This window comes from Microcaecilia unicolor, chromosome 8 (genome assembly GCF_901765095.1).
Source record: "Microcaecilia unicolor chromosome 8, aMicUni1.1, whole genome shotgun sequence".
NCBI classification, from domain to species: Eukaryota; Metazoa; Chordata; class Amphibia; order Gymnophiona; family Siphonopidae; genus Microcaecilia; species Microcaecilia unicolor.
This window is the reverse complement of record NC_044038.1, coordinates 33,432,806-33,454,207: the sequence shown is the minus strand read 5'-3', so window position 1 is coordinate 33,454,207 and position 21,402 is coordinate 33,432,806. Positions and strand designations below refer to the sequence as shown.

The 21,402-nt window shown below is 44.0% G+C and overlaps 1 protein-coding gene across 1 annotated transcript in view; it reads left to right on the top strand.

Moving 5' to 3' along the window:
• The first annotated feature begins 933 nt into the window (after nucleotides 1-933).
• LOC115476268 (uncharacterized protein C16orf45 homolog) overlaps nucleotides 934-21,402 on the top strand; it is a 97,407-nt gene continuing 76,938 nt past the window's right edge. Inside the window, exon 1 of the mRNA XM_030212549.1 lies at nucleotides 934-1,134. Coding sequence (XP_030068409.1) covers nucleotides 993-1,134 — 142 coding nt within the window. The 5' untranslated portion in view covers nucleotides 934-992. The remainder of the gene's footprint in view (nucleotides 1,135-21,402) is intronic.

The window sequence follows — 21,402 nt, the reverse complement described above, 5'->3', positions numbered from 1 at the left end:
ATCAAATGAATAAAAACTAAATATTTGTGAAATGCTCTGCTAAAGCTCCTGAAAATGGATGATTTTGCTAAGACAGGATGATAGAGCAGAAATGGAGTGGAATGCTTGAACGTTCACAAGGAAGAACCTTTTATTAACTGATCCTAGAAACCAATTCTTCCTTATCAGCTTTCTGGGTTTCAGCTCTGCACTTGTCTCCAGCACCTTTCATTTTCTCAAACAGGAGAATCAAAATTATAGCAAAATCTGCAGGTTCCTCAAAACAAAAGTCCGTCCCACTTATGTGATTCCTTTTCACTGTTATATTCCAACATCCTTAAAGGGTTCAGCACACCCTTCCCTCCAAAAAATCAAAGTGGGATTTGAGGAAACGGTGTAAGCTCCTTGCCTCAGCGTTCAGTTCTCTGACACTCTTTGCAATCTTATCTCCCTTTGACTTAGATATCTACTTATATTCAAGGCTCAAGATTCATTTTTTTGATATACCACATATCATAACAACAGCTAAGTGGTTAACAATAAAAAGTGCTTGAGGTTGGGGTGTATTATTTTCTAATTTTTAGGTACTCGATCAGTTTGAAAAGTTGGCTCTTATTATGCCTCTTTGTTAAGTTCTGGCTTATCGGCTGTGAGGGCAAGGAGGCAGCTGCAAGCACCATGCTCCAGGCTTCCAAGGCTAGCCCACCTCTGTCTTGAAGATATAACGCTTTAATTGATGGCAATCTCTGGTCCAATCAACAAGGGCCCTCAAAGTCGGGAGTGCAGCATAACAAAGACTGGTAAAAAGCAGGCGCTTAAACATAGCATCGGTCTATCTCTCCCTCTCGTTTGCCGTCTCGCTAGTTGCCCCACTGCGCACGCGCACAGCATCCGTCGTCGTCTCGGGTACCAGCTGGGAAGGATGCGGTGACGTCACGTGTCCCGCTCCTTCTTCTGCCTTGGCGCTGAGCAGCTGAGGCTGAGCCGAGAAAGGTGCGCGGGGGATGGAGTGAATGGCTCCCCCAGTCTGGTCAGGAGCCGAGAGCGCCATGGAGCTAAAGCAATCCCTCTCCACCAGCATGGAGACAGAAAAAGCGGCCAAAAACTACGGGGCGGTGGAGGACACGGAGTGGAAGGCGGCAGGGCTGGGCAGAAGTAAGTGCTGTTGCTGTGTGTGTGGATTGCATTGACGGCACGGGGGTGGGTGGGAGGGAGGCTGCGCGCGGACAATACCCAGATCGCAGCGCGGCTGCTGAGCTTGAAGCGTCAGTCATTACTATACAAGGACCCAGTGTATTTTTTTCTAGCAAAAAAAGGTGCTGGTACTCAAATGCTAGGCCACCCTTCAGGAGTGGGGTGATCACTGAGGGACCCACCCCATAATAGCCAGACCCCCTGTAACCAGTCACAGCATCTATGACAAGACAGAATTGGTGTGTAGAGCTGAGCTCTATCATTAAAACTTGGGTTCCATGGGTCAATTTTAGCAGACAATGGAAAAGGTGCTGGTGCTCAGTACCCCCTAAAAAAAAGCCCTGCAAGGACCAGACAGTTGTTCTTGTTTTGTGAGGGAGCTTGAGTGGGAGAAAAATTGAACTCTTACTGGGCTGGATAGCAGCGTGAGGAGAATAGCTGATCTTTAATGTACCTCTACTAGTTGTTTGTAGTACAGTTTCAATAAGAACCGGGCGACGATTCTTGAGGGGATCACGATCAGCACTTGGACTGGCTCCTTTTGCCCTCACAATTGCCACTAGAACCTGTTTCCATCCCGGCAGCCTGCCTCATCCCACCCTTCCCCTGCCACCGCTTTGTGTCCCAGCACCCGTGTTTCTGTTGTTCTGACTGCATGCGATCTAAAGTATTCTCAGCAGCATGTGATAGAATGTATTAAGCCTATATTTCAAACTCGCAGGTTTAAATCGATGCAGCAGGTCCAAGGTGTTGAAATGATTTTCATTTGCAACAGATAGACACGTTCATTATAATCTTTTTGAACGCCTGCCTCTGCTGATTACTAAGATCGGACAAAATATAATTGCAAAACAATATCAATGCCTAAATATCAAATAAGGATATATGCCTCATAGAAGAGGCTTAAAATGTTTCTCCAGAATTATAAATAATGCTTGGTTGTAGATCTGATATTTGTTATAGTATTGGATATTGTTGATGATATGTGTAAGTGGAGCAGATAACAGACATACACCAACTGACCAGTGGTTTTCCTTACAGACCACTAAAGGAGGGCATAGTTTTCACAGTGAGACTAATTTAGTTACTGTCAGTGTAATCAAGTGTTAACAAGTTGCATTGATCAACTTTGGTTGGAAAGGCAGAATATGAAAATAAATAAATAGACAAAGGTAAAGCCTGGAAAGAATCATTTCACAAATAATCCTAGGTTAAATTATTAACTACTGTGCCTTCCTGTTCGGAGTACATTCCTTGTTCTTCTTTCTGTCAGCCACATAAATATATTCATTGTAGAAAATGCAGATGCAAAGTAAACGTACAATAACTGTAATTGGATGAGACTATGTTATATTAACTTTGAATAAACATGCTTTATATATTTTTATTGATTAATTCATTGGACAGAATGAGCAGCATTAGGGGATTATTTGTTAAAGAATTTTGCCAAAAGCATAGGAAACAAGTTGTAAATAAGCAAGCAGAATAGACAGGGGTTGTCCTGTAATATTATAATGTGATTGGATTTCAATTTCATTTGGCCATCTGAAAACTCTATTTATTAATGGAATACAGCTTACCCTCTTCTATCTTGTGAAATGGAAGTGTCAAAAAGGAAGCAGGTTGTTTATTATTAACACAAACTGTTTATTGCTCTTGTTTGCTTGGTCAGCTGTTTCAGTTTGATTGCAGCATAACACTGTAATTTTACCAAACATATTGCAGCAGGATTAGTACTTGAACTAGTCCTGTTTAATCTCTACATCTGTGGTTTAAATGCAAGTCAGTCAGTACCATTTCAAATTGTGTTGTAGCCTCTGGAAAATGACTTGATGGTTTCACGGCTGTTCCCAGGAGACAAGTGCCCGTAACCACTGAAATCACCATTATTATTGACACTGGCCATCCCTTCTAGAAGTCAAGAACTGGATGTGGACTGAAATTCAACTTCTCTTTCATTTGTAGGGATGTTTCTTTTCGATTTGAGTTGACATCCATTGACAGGGTAGTGAAGTGGAGGCTTGTACTGCTGTGTCCATGCTGGATAAAAGTCAGCTTTGATTTTTAGTGCTGTCAGTATAGCGCTTTTCAGGAAGGCTAAACTCACTGCCTGGCACCAGAATCACACCACACCCTGCACTAAAGCAATTCTCAAACCCAGCCTCCCTGCAGGGAGAGAAGATATAAATCATTGTATGGCCAAAATTATGCATCTGAAAAGAGGGCAGAATTTGGAGTGTTCAGGGGTGATGATAATCTGCTAAATACATAAATAATACATCGAGGAGGTCTGCACAAATAGAAAGTATAACTTTGAACAGCTAACTCAAACATTTTAAGTTATACATGGTTATTCAGTGGTACTACCTAAATGGATTGCATCGCTGAATATATGTATGATTTGAAAGCAACTAAGTTAGTTGTTTCAAACAGCCAAATATTGATCTCACTATGAATTACTGAATCCTGCTGACTAAATCAAAGGTGTTGATTTTAGATCAGATGTGTCTTGCAGGGTATAACTATGAGTATATGTCGCTACAGGTTACAAAGGGGAGGAAGAGTTTTAGTCATTTTTAAAACTCATGTGATACTTACTTTTGGGATCTTTCCAGGTATTTGTGACCTAGATTGGCCACTGTTGGAAACAGGATGCTGGGCTCGATGGACCTTTGGTCTTTCCCAGTATGGCACTACTTATGTACTCCTCACTATTTGAGACTGGACCAGTGGTATTTGCAGTTTAACCATTGCTTACCATGCCTGGTTTATCCTCTGGCAAGATCACTTGGGGTTGATACTTTGGTTTTAATAGAAACTTTTGCCTCTTTGCAATTAAAACGACTTGGCGTGTTGGGTCTTGTTATTTTAATGTCTGTGTTGATGATGCCTCCTCTCCAGGTATAGAGGAATTTCTTGTTATGCTTTTTAGTGGCTTTACCCAGGTAATTTGTTCTGTGACATATGTAGCCAGCTTACATGAAGTCTGTTGTTTAGTTGAGGTATTTAGCCACTAGGTAGCTCGATTCAAAACAAGAACCCTTTTATTAAAGTGTGTTAACATCTAAAATTAACATATAGAACCCGTGTTAACTGTTGGGGGTGTGTTCAGCATCTGCCCAAACAGTTAATGCAGAGATAATACACTTACCCCCTAATTCTATATATGGCACTGAAAATTGTGTGCATATATTTGGATGTGCGCCAAATTTGTGCACACAGTTTAATTGAACAAGCCAGTTAGTGCCGATAATTGGGTACCAGCAATCAATTATTGGTGCTAATCGGCAATAATTAGAATTTACGCTTCCATCTTTGTAGTTGGTATTCTATAAAGATGCACATGTAAATTTATACGTGTGGATCCAAAAAGGGGGTGTGGCCATGGGAAGGGCATGGGCGGGTCAGGGGCTTTCCTAGAATTTGCGCACAGTGTTACAGAGTATGGCAGATCCACACTCAATTTAGGCACGAGGATTTATACCAGGTTTCAGTTAGTGTAAATCCTCGCATCCAAAATTGGGCACAGATCCCGTCACTAAACATTATTCTGTAAACAGTGTCCAATTTTGAGCACTGTTTATAGAATAGTGCTTAACTAGCCATTGAGCCCGTGTAAACGGGCTAGTTTTGGAATGGGGGGGTTCCGAGGCCCCCCCCCCGAGGTCGCCGCTGCTCCGCCCCCCCCCCCCCGGCCCAAACACTGTCTGTTATTGAACTTACATTGCACCAAGCAGATGCAGCAGGCACATCAGCAAAGCTGCCATCGGGGCGGGCTTCCTTCTCTGCCTGTGTCCCGCCCTCATGTGACATAACGCGGCGAGGGCGGGTCACAGGCAGAGAAGGAAGCCCATCCCGACGGCAGCTTTGCTGATGTGCCTGCTGCGTCTGCGTGGTGCGATGTAAATTCAATAAGAAAGACAGTGCTCGGGCCGGGTGGAGGGGCGGCGGTGGTGGCGACTCCGGGTGGGGGGAGCGGTAGCAGTGACCTCGGGGGGGGAGGAGGAGGCCGGAGCGGTTGCGAGTACGTCTGCGGCATGCGCAGTAGAGACTTCCCGCTCTGTCCCGCCCCCCTCATCACGTATTGATGCAGGGGTGGGGCAGAGAGGGAAGTCTCTACTGCGCATTTGCGAGTGAGTACGACACTCGCCTTTTATATGTTTGATGTTCGTATTTTTGGCACCCAAGTTTATAGAATTTAGCCATACTGTGCATTCATTGCATTGCAGATAATGCAGATGCACTTAGTGCCACCTCTCGCTCATCTGCTGTATTTGCAATACCACTAATTATATATATGGTACAATCCTTTCCTGCTCTATTCCATATTTAATTATTTATTGGGATTTATTAACCACCTTTATGAAGGTATTGCCAGATAACAAGGTAATTAGCATGGGCTAAGCGTCAAACTCCTGTGCACTAATTTCTGCATTAATGCACTTTAGTAAAAGAGGTGTTCTCCCATTCCTTGGTCTGATCATTTTTAATATGTTTTATATTTCAGCTTGCATGAATTCTAGCTGCCCCTTCTTTGCCAATTCCTCCTTTTGTGAAAAGGCACATTATTGATTCCAATGAATTTAAAACTCATTGTCCACAATCAACATCGATGTCTCTCATAATGATATTCCTGAGGTGTAATTTTTTTGAATCGTTCTTTGGCTTATGTCGCGTGCTCGAGGACCTTGGCATACTGTCAGGCTTCTTCACCGGGAGCACTGGTTTTGTGAGTCCTTGGGCCACTACCGTGGAGCGGCAGTGGCAGGCAAGATCACCTTCAAGGTAGAGATGAGACAAGACTGGACTGGAACCCAGGACTGGAGTTCTACACAGGAATACACGGAACTGGAACGCACCGGACGGGTGCGCACTGGAGTGGAGCCCGCTGGACTGGAACACACTGGAGTGGCCCCACTGGACTGGAACCCACGGGACCGGAACCCGCTGGACTGGAACACACTGGACCTAGGCTTCACCTACGCTTAGCCGCCTTTCCCCGAGGGTTAAGCCCCCAGGTTCGAGCAGCCGGCAGGACTTACAGGAAAGACCGGAACTGGAACTTGCAATCAGGAACAGCAGGACTCAGGATCCAGAAGTGCCCCCAGGCACCTAGGCGAAAGCAAGGCAGACAGGCAGAGAATGTCCGGGTTCCGGCAGCAGGCAGGTTCAAAGCAATGGTCAGGTCAAGGAACAAGACTACGGCTTGAGCCTCAGTATCAAGGAGTACTGGCAACAGATAGAACAAGGGCTGAAGCTCCAGAAGCAAAAGAAACACACACGGAAAACCAGCAGGCTAAACACAAGAAGACTAGTCAACTGTACATAAGCTAGTAGGAAAGCTATGCCCAAGCAAACCAGTCATACACAAGAAACATACACTAAGCAAACACAGGAAAGCTGTACACAGGCTGACAATGCAAAGCTGTGCCCAAGCTAACAAGTCATACACTAGGAACATACACAGAGCAATCTCAGGAGAACGAGTAAAGCTGTACACAGGCTAACAAGCAAAGCTGTGCCCAAGCTAACAAGTCATACACTGGAAACATACACAGAGCAAACTCAGGAGAACTAGTAAAGCTGTACACAAGCTAACAAACAAAGCTGTGCCCAAGCAAACAAGTCATACACTGGAAACATACACAGAGCAAACTCAGGAGAACTAGTAAAGTTGTACACAGGCTAACAAGCAAAGCTGTGCCCAAGCTAACAAGTCAAACACCAGAAACATACACAGAGCAAACAATGTAGCAGTGTACAGAGCACTCTACATACCAGGGCCCTTAGATGAAATGCAAAGGCAAGGGCTGTAGTCTCTAAGTGATTAATAAAGCCCTTCAACACCAGAGGCACAGCTGCAGCAATCACCTTGCATCCAAACAGAGGCTTGACACACAGAGAAGTCAGCCCACAGGAAGGAACAGCGGGAGCCATCTTGGATACTGGCAAAGAGGAGTCGGCAGCCATCTTGGAAGAGGCATAGCCCACACAGGTGAGGTTCAGTAGGGCAATCAGCACACAGAGCCAGAGAGAAACTAAGACAGAGACAGACACAGAGACAAGCAGAAGCCAGCACAGCCACTGACTCCCAGAAACAGGGTAAGTATGAGGGTGGGCACGGCCACAGACGTGACAGTTTATTCTCTTTTCTGTCTATGAAACAGGCTTTGCATGAGGAAAAAGCTTTATAAAAGTATCCCCATTGTAGGCTAAATTTTCAAAAGATTACATGTTGTAACTCACCTTGAGCTTATTTGTGAGGTGTGTCCTCAAACAAAGTAAGCAGAAAAAGTAGCGGCGTTGACGAGAATGGCTGGAGACCTTTTATTGTCAATTTTAAAAAATCTGACTAGACATATGCCATGTTTCAGCGACAGGATGCTTCAGGAGTCTGTGATTTTCACATAAAGAATATGGATCTAAAGATATACCAAATCTATAAACCTTGGAGCTGGGACCCGTTCTCCACCAAGCCCCCCCCCACCCCATCTTCCCCCCCCTTCCCCTTCACCGTAATAACTCTCTTGAAACCATTGTTGGGAAAACTTAGGCCGCAGCTTACTTTATTAACAATTCAAATTAGTTAACTTGTACAACTTATCATCCCCCCCTCACCCGAGCTACGTGGGTCCGGCCATGCCATAAGCCTGGACCCCCCCCCCCCATCCGCCGATCGCCCTGTCAGCAAATCGGCACTCTCGTCTAAGCCCCGCCCTCGCAGCAGGGGCCGACTCTGTGTGGACCTCCACACTTGTCTCCCGGGTCACCCGACCCGCCTTCCATGCTCCGGCTCAGCCCCCCCATGAGCCATGTCTTTTGTAGCTCGGGTTTTCGTTCTTTATTTTTGCCGCTGCGACATCACCTGCTCAACCTGAAAAACAAAAAAACATACACATCCTCCTACAGCACATCCCCCTCCCCCCTGTCACCTGAGGGCGGGTGGGTGGGAAACAGCCTCCGCGGATCACCAGCACCCTGGTATCCGACGTCTCCCTCCTCCCTTTATGTCCTCGCCCAGCCCCGCCCCCTTCCACCTTCCCAGCCAATCAGCAGCCTGCCCTGCCCCAGAACCAGAATGCATTCTTTGTTCTAGCCAATCTGAGCTGCTGCTCTCCTGCATGACCCCTCTCCCTCCCAGCATGCCCATCGCTGGCTCGAACGGGCCCAGCCCGCGTTTAACTGGGCCCTTCGAGACCAGCTCTCGGGCCTCTCATTCTGCGTGTTTGGTGGGAATATCGCCTTTGAGTGGAGGAGCAGCCTAGTGGTTAGTGCAGTGGACTTTGATCCTGGGGAACTGGGTTCAATGCCCACTGCAGCTCCTTGTGACTGTGGGCAAGTCACTTAACCCTCCATTGCCCCTGGTACAAAATAAGTACCTGAATATATGTAAACCGCTTTGAACGTAGTTGCAAAAACCTCAGAAAGGCAGTATATAAAGTCCCCTTTCCCTTTGCCCCTGGTACAAAATAAGTACCTGAATATATGTAAACCGCTTTGAATGTAGGTGCAAAAACCTCAGAAAGGCAGTATATAAAGTCCCCGTTCCCTTTGTTTTGATGGCTCAAAAATCTGCATGGAAAACATTTCCGCCTAGGCGTGCGTGTTCTATAAGCAGCACCTAGATTTAGTTGATATTCTAGCGCCTAAAACTATGTACCTTTATTTACACCATTGAAAACATGGTGTAAATCCTGGCATTTAGATTTAGGCACAGAGGACCATATTTTATAACATGCATAAATTTTGGAGCGCCCATGAAACACCTTTTCCCTGCCTATAACCACACCTCTTTTTACCTGCACACATTAAAATTTAGGCGCAGTGCATTACAGAATACACTTGGAGCCCTTTTACTAAGGCGCATAGGCACCTACGTGCGTCCAGTGCATGTCAGATTGGAACTACTGCCAGGCTACTGCGAGACCCAGGCGGTAATTCCATTTTTTACACTCGTCCGATACGAGTGGAAGAAAATATTTTTTATTTTCTACTGCATGGCACTAACCGGGCGGTAATCGACAGGGCAGTGTATGTGTGCTGATGATTACCACCCAGTTAACACATGAGACCTTACTGCTAAGTCAGTGGGTGGTGGTAAAGTCTCAGGCCCAAAATGGACATGCGCTAATTTTTATTTTGCCACACATCCATTTTTGGACAAAAAAAGGCCTTTTTTGCAGGCACACTGAAAAATGGACCTGTGCACGTCCAAACAAAAAAACAGCACCACGGGCCTTTAAAAATGGAACACAGTTCTTTAATGAATGAGCCTTGACAAAAAGACCCGACACGGGCCGTGTTTAGGTGACTAGCACCTGTGTCAGGGGTCACAATGATGACGTGGAAAACTTGGGGAGTAACTCAAATATATTCCTCTACAGTATATTCTTCCTTACCCCACGCCTCAGTTAGTAAAAACTACAAAGCAACAAGGCACGTCCAATACATGTGCCTACAACAGCGCAGGTCATTTTTCAACGCACCTTAGTAAAAGGACCCCTCAGGGACTTGTGCATGTAAATTCTAATTTTTGCAAATTAGTTCTCATTATTGCTTGTTAAATGCTGTTACCAATGCTGATTGGCTTGTTAAGCCAATTAAGTTACACGCGTTGTTACAGAATGTGCTTGGATTTCAGTGTGGAACGCTAGGCGCTCTATATAGAATCTGAGAATTATACATTGTGTGTAGCCAAGAAAGGTTGAAGACCATATTGCTACAGATGTAGTCTATCTTTAGATCCATATTCTTTATGTGAAAACTACAGACTTCTGACGCAAGCCCTTGACACAGTCTGTGTCAAGTCAGACTGTTAAATCGAAAATAAAAGTCTCCAGCCATTCTCATTGACTCTGCTGCCTTTTTCATTTGCTTGCCTTGTGCGGCGTGTGGACTTTCCACACAAGGTATTAATTCTTAAACAAACCTTTTCAAAGATGGGAAGTTGGTAGAACTAGAGGTCATGAATTAATGTTGAAAGGAGGTGGACTCAGGGATAATGTGAGGAACTATTTTTTCAGTGAGAGGGTGGTAGATGCCTGGAATGCCTTCCAGCGGGGGGGGGGGGGGGGGGGGAGGGGGGGGGGGGGAGGAGGAGGCGTACAGATGAAAATGGTAACGGAATTTGAAAACGCATGGCGCAAACACAAAGGAATCTAGTTTAGAAGGATCGGATCCATTAGGTAGGAAAGCCAGTGCTGGGCTGACTTCTACAGTCTGTACCCTGATGGAGGCTGAATTAGATTTGGATGGTCTGGAGTGGAGATTTTCGGGAGCTTTGACAACAACTTCCGAAATTTAAGAACAAGGCAAGTGCTGGACAGACTTCTACAGTCTATGCCCTAAAAATGGCAAGGATAAATCAAGAACAGGTATACATACCATATGTATGTAATGAGTTTATCTTCTTGGGCAGATTGGATGGACCATACAGGTCTTTATCTGTCGACATCTACTGTGTTATTTTGTCTTGTTCGTTTTCCTCAAATAAAGTAAAGAACTTGAGAAACTTAAAATTAACTTTGGAGATTACATGATTAATTTAACATTTGTCTCCATGTAGCGGGTAATTATTATTCATGCAACAAAGATTTTCCTGAGAGGAGGGGAAGGTAAAGACTATATGCATTTGCATAAAAGTGCATATGAAAATCCACAGGAACAGGTTTACAAGTATTTATGGGTAATTCGTGTTTGAAAATGTGTCTAAAATTACATGCAGGTTGCTACTAAGCACCTTATTTAAACTTGTTGACTAGTATTTTAAACATATATTTACATATACCCATATGATGGAAGATTTATTCTGGTGAATTTATTCCTAGATATGTTTTTATATATAAATAAATCCAGCAAATTAAGGGCCTCTTTTATCAAGCCACGCTAGCGGTTCCCACGCAGCAATGCCGACGGAGCCCATTGAAAGTGAATGGACTTTGTTGGCATAACCACACCACGAGCCGCTAGTGCGGCTTGATAAAAGAGGCCCTAAATGCCCTGGAAGAATGTTTGTCAATATTGCTGAATTCTTCTAGGAATTAAGGTACAGGACGCCCCTGAACTTCTTTTGAAGGGACAGCTGGATTGGGGGAGGGGGTTGCTTGGAGATTCCCTAGGAGGGCATTATTTCTTGGTCATAAATGTATTCTGTCAAACTGGATAGTACTAGAAGCGCCATCGATAGCCTCTACGACGCTGACAACTGATTCTGCTTCTTACTAACAGTTGATAAACTGAAACCTAATAAGTAGAAAATGTTTCCGGGTTCATGGGAAGTTTTTTGGAACTCGTTGCCTCATAGAGCCAGAAGCCAATTATTAAAACAAATAATACATGTTCAAAACTATAAGCTGAAAACAAAAGTATGGAAAGATCTTTGACTGACCTTTGGAGATGGGGAAGGGGAGAGGGGTAGGGCGATAGGATATGTTTATAGATAATATAGTTGATATCTTGCCTACTATCAAATCCAGTTTAGATCTGATGGAATCCTGGGCTGCTGATTTCAAATTAAAACTAAACAAAGGCAAAACCAAGTTCCTAATCCTGACTAATCCCTAGCACCCTATGGCAATTTGGAACTTCACTATAGACAATATGACTTACCCATTACTACTACTACTACTTAACATTTCTAGAGCGCTACTAGGGTTACGCAGCGCTGTACAATTTAACAAAGAGAGACAGTCCCTGCTCAAAGAGCTTACAGTCTAATAGAAAATCTTAAATATAACTGTCATTTGAACCTCAGGTGTCTAAGATGATATCCAGTGTCTTTAATACATTGTGGAGACTGAAGTGATCGAGACCTTTCTTTCCAAATTCAATCTTATATTCTTTGGTCCAAAACTAGTACTCTCTGACTATTGTAATGCCATTTACTCAGGTTTAAAGTATTCTTTAGTCAAAAAACTTCAATCAGCACAGAACACTGCTGCCCATCTTGTTTTGTAGAGTTCCTCGTTATATCAAGCAACTCCTCTCCTGGCAAAATTATATTGGTTTCCAATAAATTCTCGGATTACCTTTAAACTTTGTGTACTTGTTTATCAAATTTTGTTTGGTTTATTACCTTGCCACATGCAAAAGCTGATAGAACTTTACAAAATGCTTTTCCTTCATCTAGGGACTATCTCATCCTTCATTACCCAAGTTGTAAGAAGCTTCATTATAAATTTATTCATAATGTAGGCTTTACCTATCAAGGTACGAAGATATGGAATTCTCTGCCTAATCTATTAAGATACGTTACCAGTTACCTCTTATTTCGTAAGCTGTTGAAAGCATTTTTATTTAGTAAATCCCTTACTCACACTAGTAATTGTTAGCTCTTGGCATGCTTGGGAACCTGCTCTTGTTATCAATAGTAGTGAAGTTTGTGCATTGTATTATTACTACGTGTGTTATTGCAAATGCTTATTGTTAGCCACATTGAACCCAAACTTGTTTGGGGTAATGTGGGATATAGATGTGATAAACAAATGAATAAATAAATAAAAATGTATACAGTACAGCCAGAAAATTACTAAACTATGTTAAACTGGATGGTTGGTGTATGAGAGCCCCATCATATATCAACCGTCTTCCTTTTTCATTAGTGTATGTTGTTTTTGTTGTTGGACAATAAAAAGAGATTTAAATATAAATAAATCCAGCAGGACTGCCCAGGATAGGAGAGAGATTATGGCATGAATGTGAAAAGGACTCTTGGGAAGATGGGCAGTTTTTTGTTTGTTTTAAAATTTTATTTCACTTCTCTCTTCCTGCAGCTCTGTTGCTGGCTGTGTTCCATTGTTTTATTTCCAGAGTCTGTATAATGAAGTCAGCTGTGTGCCATGCAGCGTTTTTGCCTTTCACGTGTCTCTAGGGACACTGTGATCAAGTAATGAAGATAATTGGATGGCTGCTCCTTCTTGAAAGGCTTTTGTCAGAGTATTATTGTAAATATATTTGATGAATCCATTAGGGTTATGCATTCGTTTCAAATGACGTAGGAATTTTATCTAAAATGAAAGGGTCACAACGCAAAACAAAATGTTCCTCCTCCCCTTGTTTCGTTTTAGTGTAGAGTTCATTGTGCAACTAAAATGAACAAGCTGCGCTTGCCATGCCAGTGCCATTTTGAAGTATGGTACCGACAGGGTGGGAGCAGATGGAGATTGCTCTTACCCTTATTTTCTGTCAGGTAAATTGGTAGTGATGGAGTGGGGGGGGGGGGGGGGGGGGGGTGGAGGCAACCCAGGAGCAGGGCACATTTAGCAGAAGTTGATTGACTGGGAAGTTCTTTCTTTCATTAGACATAGCCAAATGGTTAGTAGAACAAGCAGAATAAACCCAAAAGGAAAAAAATAAAATAAAAAATTGTGCAACACAAAATCCCCCGGATTCTATATATGGCAGCTAGAGTTCTCCAAGCAAATCGGCACGCATAGCCAATTTGTGCACACAACTTAATTGAGTAACAAGCTAATCAGTGCCAGTAATTGGATGCTAACCAGGAATTGTTGGTATTGATTAGTACTAAATAGGATTTGCATACATAGCTCGCTAAGCATGTTTTGTCAAAGCAAATCCAACTGCACAAATCTCAAAAAGGGGCATGGTCATGGGAGGGGCATGGGCAGGTTGTGGGCATTCTTAAAATTTACACGCAGTGTTAAAGAATAAGCTCGATCCATGCCTAAATTTGTCATGCACTAAAACACCAGGTTTTATTTGGATAAATGGCTGTCATAGGAACAGGCGTTTCGCGTATTCTATAAACCGCACCTAACATTGGGGCCCTCTTACAAAGGTGCAGTAGGCTCTACACGTGTGCAGCATGTGCCAAAATGACACTAATGCCAGGCTAGCATGCCCCCTGGTGGTAATTCTGAATTTGATGCATGCCCATACTGCTGGGACAAATTTTTTATTTCCTGCCATGTGCGGCATTTCCGGTGTTAATTACATTTTGAAACCACTTTGTTTAGATGTGCTTTTTCCTTAGCCTTTTTTGGCGCTCTGCGCATAAGTGAGATTGTTCCCACTAATTCCACACAACCTTTTCCTACGGGCTTATTGCTGTGCCATGTGATTGTTGAGAGTGGTCAACGGTGATGTTTCATGCCCAGGTCTAAGACGGAGCAAAGCGCCAAGGAGCGATTTATCACCTTAGGTAGCTTTACAAGGTAGCCCCAGCTGCCCAGTACAGAACTTACTAAACTACTTGACTATTCGTCAAAGCAGCACCGCATGGCTCCTTATCCACCCGAATAATCACCCCCTTACACACTACCAATTCACAAAGGTCCTCAAGCTCACTTTATAAAACCTTGGGCTACAGAGCCAATCATTCTGCACACATTCCTTTAGAATTGGTGCCACCACAACAGCTAGCCTGTTAGGTCTGTCAGGGAATCAAATCACGGCTTTGGGTAGGTGGAGTTCCAACAGGTATAAAATATACATCGGACCCAATTTATGCTAACTTCCCCCTACTGCCTGTGCTCTTTTTCAGGTCCTTGCATGATATGGATATATGGGCATTCATATGTACACTGGGCACATAGAAGGGCACTCTCTTGCCTGTTTGGTGATAGCCATGGCCTACTTGTGTCGGACATGTTATTACTCTGGCTGGGACAGCATGGAATGAGATGGGACCAGCTAGTGCCTGTGCTGCTAGATCGCTTACAATCTTATAGTCCCCCATGGTCCTTAATTGTCCACCTTGGGGGAAATGACTTGATGTCTACCCACAGCATCGAACTCACACAAAAAATGCAGCGGGACATTCTCCACATAGTGAGGATTTATCCTGCGATGCATGCTATCTGGTCCTGCATCATTGCATGTTGCGTTTGGAAAGGAGAAAAAGCTCATAGAGCAGTTGAAAGGACAAGGAAGAAAATTAATAGATGGATGTAGAAGTCCATGCATACCCTGTGAGGGGATAGCATTCCACGTGAGCTTATAGTTGAGACATGTCCCAGCCACCACCCTGATGGGGTACACTTATGCAGTATAGGCCTGGATATCTTCAACGTTGACATACAAGAGGCTGTGGACAGGTTACTGATTAAGGATGGCCACAGCTTAGGTGCTTCTTAGTGGGGTGTCACTATTGCGGGTCTTGGCGGGCTGGAGGGAGGTAGCCAAGGGATACAGGGATTGTGAGGGGGCCATTGACTGCACAAGAAATTCTAGTGATACCCCTTCAAGTGGGGCCACTTCATGGCAGGGCAATATGAGAGATTGGCCACCCATCTTCTACGGATGGGGGCCCCAGGTTGTCCAAGCACAAATGGCATGCTTATCAAAAGCTGCCAGGTACCACCACACCCAACATGGACGGTTGGGGGGTGGGAAGAGGTGGCATGCAAATGATGGAACCGGGTGAGCTTTATATGGCAACCTGGGCGAAGAGATTGGCAATGGAAAGGTAACCTGCTTTAATGGCGGTACCTGGATGACCCAAATCACTTAGTTAAACAAGTAGCAGTTCGACCTTGGTGTCACAATGACTCCTGCCTACGTTTATATATACACTCAGTATAGGCAAGTTGTTATGTTTTCATGATTACCTCCCATAGTCAGTTACAAATGTTAGTAAGCTTAGGGTATCCAATTTTGTTGTTATGGTTAGTTTGCTTAATGTTAGAATAATTACATCGTAATTGTGCTGCAGCCATTGCTAAAAAATTTCATAATTTCAGAAGAACCAAGTCTCTGTGGCTTCTGTGGACAAGGGGATGGGATGGGGTAGAAAGAGGGTAAAGGCCCAGTCAGCGCTTATCCTATTTGTGTATCTCTTCTTTGAATTTTAAGTTTGTTAGTTCCCTTTTAGTTTGATTTGAATCCTCCTATATCCTATTTTTTTTCTTTTTTCTTCATCTCCCCTCCCCTTTCTAATTCAATTTGATTGTAAACCACTTAGATAATTGTTTTTATTTATGGTAATATTAAATAAAACTGAACTGTAAATTATGAACTGTGAACATATGCACTCAAATACCTAGGACTGCTCCCTTTCAGGGCTCTAAAACATAGATAATAAAAAAATCTTGAACATGTAACAAGTATGGGGCAATTAGAGAAGTCCCCTCAGTTATTTGCTGCCAGGAATCATCTTTGCTGCTGTATTTTGTATAAGTTGAAGCAGAGCTAAGAAGTCTTTTGGGAGATCTAAATAAAGTTGCATTTCAATAATCTATGTGGGATTAATAAGCACCTGCATGATTTTCTATAAATAGATGGATGGAGAAAAGCTTTTAATTGCTACTCAAAGACAGATTTATGAACACTTTTTAACCAATGGGTTAACCTTACATGCCATACAAAGATGGGAGTCAAGCCAAACACTTAAAACTACAGAATTTATTTTTTCAGTCTGTACCCAGCCAGGTCTCTCCTGTCTAAAGAGTAAAACCTGCATATGAACAGTGCTTGTCATGAAGCCCAAAAGCAATGGTTAACATTTGCTAGCTCTAATGTACCCTCTGTTTCTGCCTTCCCAAAGATATTGACAGTATAATATTTTAATCATGGAGAAGTTATTATTATTACACAAAGGAACATGAGAGAAAGTATAGTTTAATTGAGATAGAGATATTGTATTAAAATCTTCAGTTCTAAATCCAGGAATTGATTCACAGAGACCAAATCTTGTAATCCATGAGTCAAGAAAACTCCCAGCTATATTTGTTTATTAATGCCACTAGAAACACTTAGATTTTATAAATCTTATCCGTTGACTAAACCAGAGAGTACAAGATATTCTGATTCCATCCAGTTCACCTTATCACCAGAGATTTCATCTAAGAGGTTAAGGTATTACTGATGTTTCCCCCTATTTTTGTGGGTTGTTTTAAGGTACAAATCAAATTAAGCATATTTTATCTCCTTTATCTATTTTGATCCCCTCAAACTTAGGTGAGTGTGAAAGTCAGTGGTATTCATTCCCAGTCCTCGAGGGCCATCAATGGGTCCTGTTTCCAGGATGTCCCTAATAAATATGCATGAAACAGATTTGCATACAGTGGAACAAGAAAGCATGCCAGTCTTTCTCATGCATATTTTTAGGGGTATCCTAAACACCCGACCCTTTGGCAGCCCTCAAGAACTGGGATCTAAGTAAAGGAGCAAGTGCTTCAGCTGAAAGTGCTAAGATTAATGATGTCAGTAGACATCCCTGTCGGGTCCTCATTTGTAAGCGGAGTATTTCAGTTTTAAAGCCATTTCCAAAACAAAGACTGCCTGCCATCTCCACTTTCCAATTCTGCAGCAATGGAGAAAAGGATGCAAGTTCAAAAAGGTTCCAAGTCGATGACAGAAAGCTCCAGGTCAGTGACCTGGCGGAAAATCAGCATTGATGTTGATTATGATTCAACTCAGCCTGCTTCTGAAGAGGTGGAACTATTTGCTACCCTCTTTGAATGCTACTTTAGTGACCCCCCTAGTTCTGCCTTATGGGCCAAGCGATAGGTCACAAGGCTGCCACTCTCTGCCCCTCTCCTCTATATGCCACTTGACATTCATGCTATAAAGTTCTGCAGTCTCTCCCAGACAGCCTGTCTAAATGAAATATTGCATCTCATCGGCATGTTATTGCATTCCTATCTTCACAACTGAAATGAAGCAGGGAATGATGAAAAGGTGGGAAACAGAGATAGAGAAACAGATAAAATTATATCTACCACTACCAAGGTTATGAGCAAGTAGGTCTGAATTATAGGACAAAGTGGAACAGAATGTATGCTGTCTATTCCCTTGTATCAAACTGATTTATAAATCACATCTACAGCGTCTGTCAGTGGTAGAGTATTGAGTTCTTCTTGTAAGTGTATGTGTCCAGCAGAGAATAAATAGCATGACAGCATAATCTGCATTTCACTTCTAAAGGGTTTCTGGACACATTGCAGTGTGCCATTTTCAAACTCTCATTCATTCCGCTTCTTTTAATGGCAGCTGCTCTTATTCCAATGTGAGAGATAGGGTGGATATTTATAAGCCAAATATTTTAGCAGTGTAACTTTTGTCCAATGAGTGTGTATCCCAGAGGCATGATTAGGTGGAGGAGGAAAATAGTGCCCATCTCTGCCTTTTAAAAAAAAATTTTAATTTATGCAATTTAACAATATATATATAAGCAGCCACTTGAGAGGAAATACTTGAGCAATAACAGGAAAAATATAACATCCCCACCATTTTAACAAGTTCATGCGTTATTTTACCTCTTTCAGCTCTCTGCGCACTATAATTTGTAATTTTTCTTAAAGTGCTTAAACAACTTCTCTTTTTAAAATTAGCACAAAGTACACTCATTGGGCCCGATATTCAGCGCTATTTAACCGGCCAGGAGTGGCTCCTGGCCAGTTAAATAGCACTTATTCAGCTAACTGCTAATAGTGCGAGATAGCCAATTATCTCCACTGAATATTAGCGCCTAGTGGCTGCCGGTTAACCACAAATATTCCGTGCTAGCCGGTTAAGTTTAGTGGTTAATACAGACTGCATAAATAGCAGGCCTGTATTCTATATAGCGCGTCTAGAGATCCACTCCAAATTCCAAGCATACTTTATAACAACACGCCTAACTTAATTGGCTTAACAAGCTAATCAGCACTGGTAACAGCTCTTAACAAGCAATAATGAGCACTAATTGGCAATAATTTGAATTTACACACACAACTCACTAAGCGCATTCTGTAATGCAATGCGCCTAACTTCTAACATGTGTAGGCAAAAAGGGCATGGCTATGGGCAGGGAAATGAACGTTTCATGGGCGTCCAAAACTTACCCATGTAGTTAGAATATGGCTCAGTGTGCCTAAATCTATGCACTGGGATTTATGCCATGTTATCGTTGTTGTAAATGGAGGTGCGTAGTTTTAGGCACTGAGATATCAACTAGGCACCACTTATAGAATACGTTTGGTTAGCACTGATTTCCACACCGATTTTTTTTGGGTGCCATATCTAGAATCTCCTCCTAAGCGCTTAACCTGAATATCAGGAGGATTGAAAATAGTTCTGCACTTTACAAGTATGTATGTTAAAAAATTGTCCTCTCATTATCACAATTTATGATGTGCAGGTTTGTGATTTTGCCATTTTAGTTTTAGTGTGGGGGGGGGGGGGGTATGTGACTAGTGAGCTGAAAGGTGTGTTAAACTTTATTTAAACTTTATTTATGTGGAGGGGACAAAGCAGGGAGGTTGGAAATACCATCTTATTTGGGCTGTCTTGTTTGGTGTTTCAAGAAACAACAAGGCAAGCGATCCACAAACTCCAACGTGGAAAGCAAAACAGCAGATCAGCAACAGATATTTGAAAACACCAGTGTAATTGGCTTAAGTTTAGTGTAATCATGTAGCCAATATTCAGAGTCAGAAGCCATGAAGAGACAAGGGTCTATAAAGTAAGTACATGGAGGCACAAGATAGGACATACCTTAGAGGACTTTGTCACCAACCCCAAAGTGCAGTTAGGCACAAAATTCTACTATTAGTATTTAAGATTCATCACGCTGGAGAAACCACTCTATCTTTCTTTCCAGGTTCTTGACTCCCTGTTGCCCTCCGAGAGCACTCAGATCTTCTCACCAAAACCTTACAGTTAGTTCATTCAGAGAGATAATTCTTGATACCACGTGGAATGCGATATTTTCAGTTCAAGGACACGAACTTTGGAATATGCTTCCACGCCACATCAGACTCCTGACATCCCATATCAAATTCAAATTGGGTCTTAAAACATCCTTACTTATAGATACATACTAGCCGTTAAGCCCGTTAAAACGGGCGCGTATTGGAATGTTTTTTTCCCAAGGCCCCCCTCCCGTTGCAGCTGCAAGGCCCCCTGCCATCCTCCTTCCCTGCCAGCTCCAAGGACCCCTCTGTCCCTCCATCCCAGCTCCAAGGCTCCAGTCCTCCCCCCTTCCCAGCTGCAAGGCCCCCTGCCCGCCCTCCCTCCCTCCCTCCCAGTTCCAAGGCCCCAGGCCCTCCCCCCCAGCTCCCAAGGCCCCCTTCCCTCCCTCCCAGTTCCAAGGCCCCCTGCTCTCCCTCACAACTGTAAGGGGCCCCATTCCCTCACAACTGTAAGGGGCCCCCTGCCTGCCCGCCCGCCCTCCCTCCCAGTTCCAAGGCCCCCCCCCGTGCCTTCTTCCCAGCCAGCTGGAAGGCCCCCTTCAGTCCAGCCCTCCCAGCTCCAAGGCCCCCCCTCCTTCTGAGACCTCCCATGTCCCCCCCCCCAAGGTAGCTGCTACCGCCCCCCCACCCCGGAGTCGCCCCCGCCCCCCCTTCACCCGGCCCGGGCCCTCTCTTTGTTATTCAACTTACAGCAGCAAGCAGCAGCTCCCGTTGGCCTTCCTTCACTGCCTGTGCCTCGCCCTCGTGTGACGTCACGTCGGCGAGGGCGGGGCACAGGCAGGGAAGGAAGGCCGATGGGAGCTGAAGCTGAGCTGCTTGCTGCTGTTTTCGGCGCTGCTGTAAGTTGAATAACGAAGAGAGGGCCCGGGCCGGGTGAAGGGGGGGTGGTGGCGACTCCGGGGGGGGGGGGGGGCGGTAGCGGCTACCTTGGGGGGGGAGCGGTAGCGACGTCAGCGGTTCCCTCCCTCCACTTCCGCGCAGTTTCCCTCTCTGTCCCGCCCCCCTCCCCTCGTCATCACGTCTTGACGCGGGGGTGGGACAGAGAGGGAAGTCTCTACTGCGCATTTGCAAGTGAGTACGGTCACTTGCCTTTTATATGTTTGATACCTAGTTCAACTGCACCAGTCATAGGTGAAACTGAAACAATGGGTTAAATCCTATTGTGCTTCCCCCCCTCCCCCACTTTCCTAACAAATTATGTAGTTTCACCCTCCTATCCTCACGTATTGTGGTGTTTATGAACTTTGTTGTTGTATATTCTTTCAGCTTTTAAGACTACAATGTAAGCTGCTCAGACATCTTTTGATGGGTGGGATAGAAAGACCTTTAATACTATCATGGAGTCAGGGAAGGCGAGCCCTTGGACTGTTGATGGATACCGGCTAGTGGCAGGCGAACCACCCAGGAAGGACAAGGCACTAAGGAAAAAGCCAGGCAAGGCAGGCTAGAGCTGGGGGCACTTAGGACTTGGACTGGAGACAGGCAAAGCTGGAGTTGGCGGCAGGTAGGGGTGAAACAAACAGGGCAGGAACTGGAGCGGAGGACTGGAGGAGCAGGTCTAATCTGAATAGGAGATAACATAATACCAGGCATGTAC